This window comes from Lactuca sativa, chromosome 9, assembly GCF_002870075.4.
Source record: "Lactuca sativa cultivar Salinas chromosome 9, Lsat_Salinas_v11, whole genome shotgun sequence".
NCBI lineage: Eukaryota > Viridiplantae > Streptophyta > Magnoliopsida > Asterales > Asteraceae > Lactuca > Lactuca sativa.
Window position 1 is genome coordinate 55,800,493 of NC_056631.2, and position 2,800 is coordinate 55,803,292.

Consider the following 2,800-nt stretch of genomic DNA (forward strand, 5'->3'; position numbering starts at 1 on the left):
ATCTTTGAGTAAAGTCCGTTTTATGGTCCAAATCCGGTTAAGCACAAGCCCATTGATGTCTTTTGGAGATGTTATTGTTAATCACACCATGAAAAAAGCAGAAATTTTTGTCTCTTACTTTTCCAAAAAACAAATCTAAAATTCAAAAATATCAATTTGGTTTTGTTTTAAAACAATCTAAATTCAAAATATCACTTCAGTTTTGTTTCAAAACAATCTACATTTCCGAATATTACAACTATAGAGCAAATCCAAATTGTAAATCGGAGATACAAATTTTATTCAATAAAGTTTCAAATAGTAATAAGTCCTACTAATCCACATTTCCGAATATTACAACCATTAAACAAATCCAAAGAGTTTTAAACTAAAGCATAGTAGTTTTGAAATTTATTTACCAACTCATGGCAGTTTAAATTTTATTTATCAAAACATGGTAATGTTACCTTTTTATATTAAATAAACAAATGGAATTCTTCTTTCTCCTCACCTCAAACACCCTACTAATGTCATCTCCAACTCTATCCTTTAGCATCCCCTACTATCACGACCATTAAATGCAATCATAGACTTGTTCATCATCCTTCTCCATAGGCGTCGATGCAACATGTTTTTCCCTGTTAAATGATTGGAAATGAGGGTTACCGTACAAGGCCTTGTCAATTGCTTAGAGCATCTAGTACGGAATCTCCAATTGTATACAATTAATATAAAGTCTTTGCTAAACTTGCAAGTGTTAAAACTATTCTTGAAACCATTTTTGCCACCTACATAGGAACTAAATTGCAGAGGTCAAAAGATCATACCGAAGAGAAGATTTCTGATGGCCATTGATTGAATTTATTTGCCTACACCGGAAGTTTTAAGATGAAATTAAACCGAGCATTCTAATTACATATACCAAAGAATGCACCCTTCGGCCAATTAAGGGATGGAGTAGAAAACAGCCCAAAGGATTTTGGTTTTGCCACCAACACATTAAACACTCACATACAGTAGTCATGCAAAAAGAATAGAAACTTTGTATTCGCAAAGAGCAAAAATGAAGGAATAAGTACAAGGGTATCATTTCTAATCATTGATGAATGTATTGTTGTCAACTTATAAACTGAATGAGCCTGACCATCCTTCCCACAGCTTTTAGAAAATGATAATCCAAAAAGACTTCTTTCTTGGAACCTTTGCATTCTATAATTTCAAAAGACTCGAAATATCATACCTTAAAAAGAGATAAAACTTAAAAGACTATATGTGAACGTCACCCTTGAGTCTTGACCCTTTCGTGCCTATATGGCTAACATGGGGAAAAAAAACTTATATATATTATATATGTTCGTTCACCTTTTCACCTTTTCATGAATATAATCTTTCACCAATTTTTACTAGTGTTGCAGTTTTCCTCAAACCCCAATAATTGTTCGAGATAATCGCTACCCAAATCCTCAAAAACAACAACATCTTCATCCTTGACTTCTTCTCGCTTCTTCTTCTTCAACTCCCACTTTCTCTTCATCGAATGCATCCTCTTCAACGCCAACACTGGCGAACTCCCTTCTTCATATACATACCCTATTTCCCTTAAAGATTCATACGCCACCTCCTCCGTGAAATTAAGCACCGCCGCCGATCCCCGTAATGCAAACGCCGCTTGATCGTATGCCAGAGCCGCCTCCTCTGCAGTGTCAAATGTGCCCAACCATACACGAACGCCGTTTCGTGTAGAGTCACGTATCTCCGCTGCGTACTTCCCCCACGGCCGCCGCCTCACACCTCTGTAACTCCACTCTTTCTCTTCTTGATCTATGACCTGCTCCGGAGGAGAGTGGATTTCTCCGGTGGAGTCTGTAATAACTTCGAAGAGGAACATGTCTTGGGAGTCGTTTTCGTTGAATGGAAGAAAATGATGGTCGGAGTAGTGTGAATAGTGGGATTGGAGAGGAGGAGAGGAATATTCCGGTGAAAGAAAACAGGATTCCGGTGAGAATTCCGGTTGTGCGTAGTGGAAGTAGGATTGGTCCATCTAAAAAATAATGAACTTCTGTTTTTAAATTATTGAGAAACGTTTATTTTGGTTGATTGGTTGAAGTTGGAAGCATATATAGAGAAAGCCAAGGATACCCGATTTGGGTGTATTATCGTGGGACACATTAAGTAAATACACGTGGAATTGTTGGCTGGCGGCGAAGTGAGATAACTTTGTGCTGACATTAACATAGTTTATATAGTTCAATAATATTCGACTAAGTTAGTTAATTTTTGTTTTTAAACCTATTGTAATTTAGTATTTAATTAATATATTTTTAACCTATATCATTAGTTTATCTTTTTTGAGTTTATGACAATTTAAGGTTTGTATTAAAAAAATAGTTTATTATAGGTTTTAAAATAGTTTATACACACTATCAATTTCATGATCTATTTGAGGTATTGAGATAACTTATTGATAAGCTTGATTTTTTTGAGCTAGTTATATATATATATATATATATATATATATATATATATATATATATATATATATATATATATATATATATATATATATATATATATATATATATATATATATATATATAAGAAAGAATTACATAGACATAGCGGGTAAACAAACAACAAGCTATGCTGCAACTCTTTTTTGGATGTCAAAACTAATTCTTTTATAAAAACATCTATAGATCTTGGAGTCATAACATTACTATGCATGATCCGTTGGACTCTATTGAGTAGCTCCACAACTTCTGGCGCAAGGAAACCGAAAGTATCAAATACAAAGGGTATAAACGTGTGTTGATTTTCCATG

General features: G+C 34.0%; 1 protein-coding gene across 3 annotated transcripts; it reads right to left on the minus strand.

Moving 5' to 3' along the window:
* Positions 1-256: 256 nt before the first annotated feature.
* Positions 257-2,076, minus strand: LOC111903888 (ethylene-responsive transcription factor 1B). 3 transcript variants are annotated; one of them, XR_008226476.1, is made up of 2 exons: positions 807-2,076; positions 257-617 (listed from the first exon to the last, which is right to left on the minus strand). XR_008226476.1 is itself a non-coding variant. In XM_042898687.2 (2 exons), exon 1 carries the CDS (start codon positions 2,018-2,020, stop codon positions 1,370-1,372), a length of 651 nt encoding a protein of 216 aa, XP_042754621.1. In that variant the 5' UTR covers positions 2,021-2,076; the 3' UTR covers positions 257-617; positions 1,350-1,369. The 3 variants fall into 3 exon arrangements, 2 of the variants coding, with proteins under 2 accessions (XP_042754621.1, XP_023755430.1); XM_042898687.2 differs by having other exon boundaries at positions 1,350-2,076; XM_023899662.3 differs by having other exon boundaries at positions 1,342-2,076.
* Positions 2,077-2,800: the final 724 nt, after the last annotated feature.

Bases quoted from the DNA above. Each gene is read 5' to 3' on its own strand.
- LOC111903888 (XM_042898687.2), bottom strand. From the start codon at position 2,020: ATGGACCAATCCTACTTCCACTACGCACAACCGGAATTCTCACCGGAA.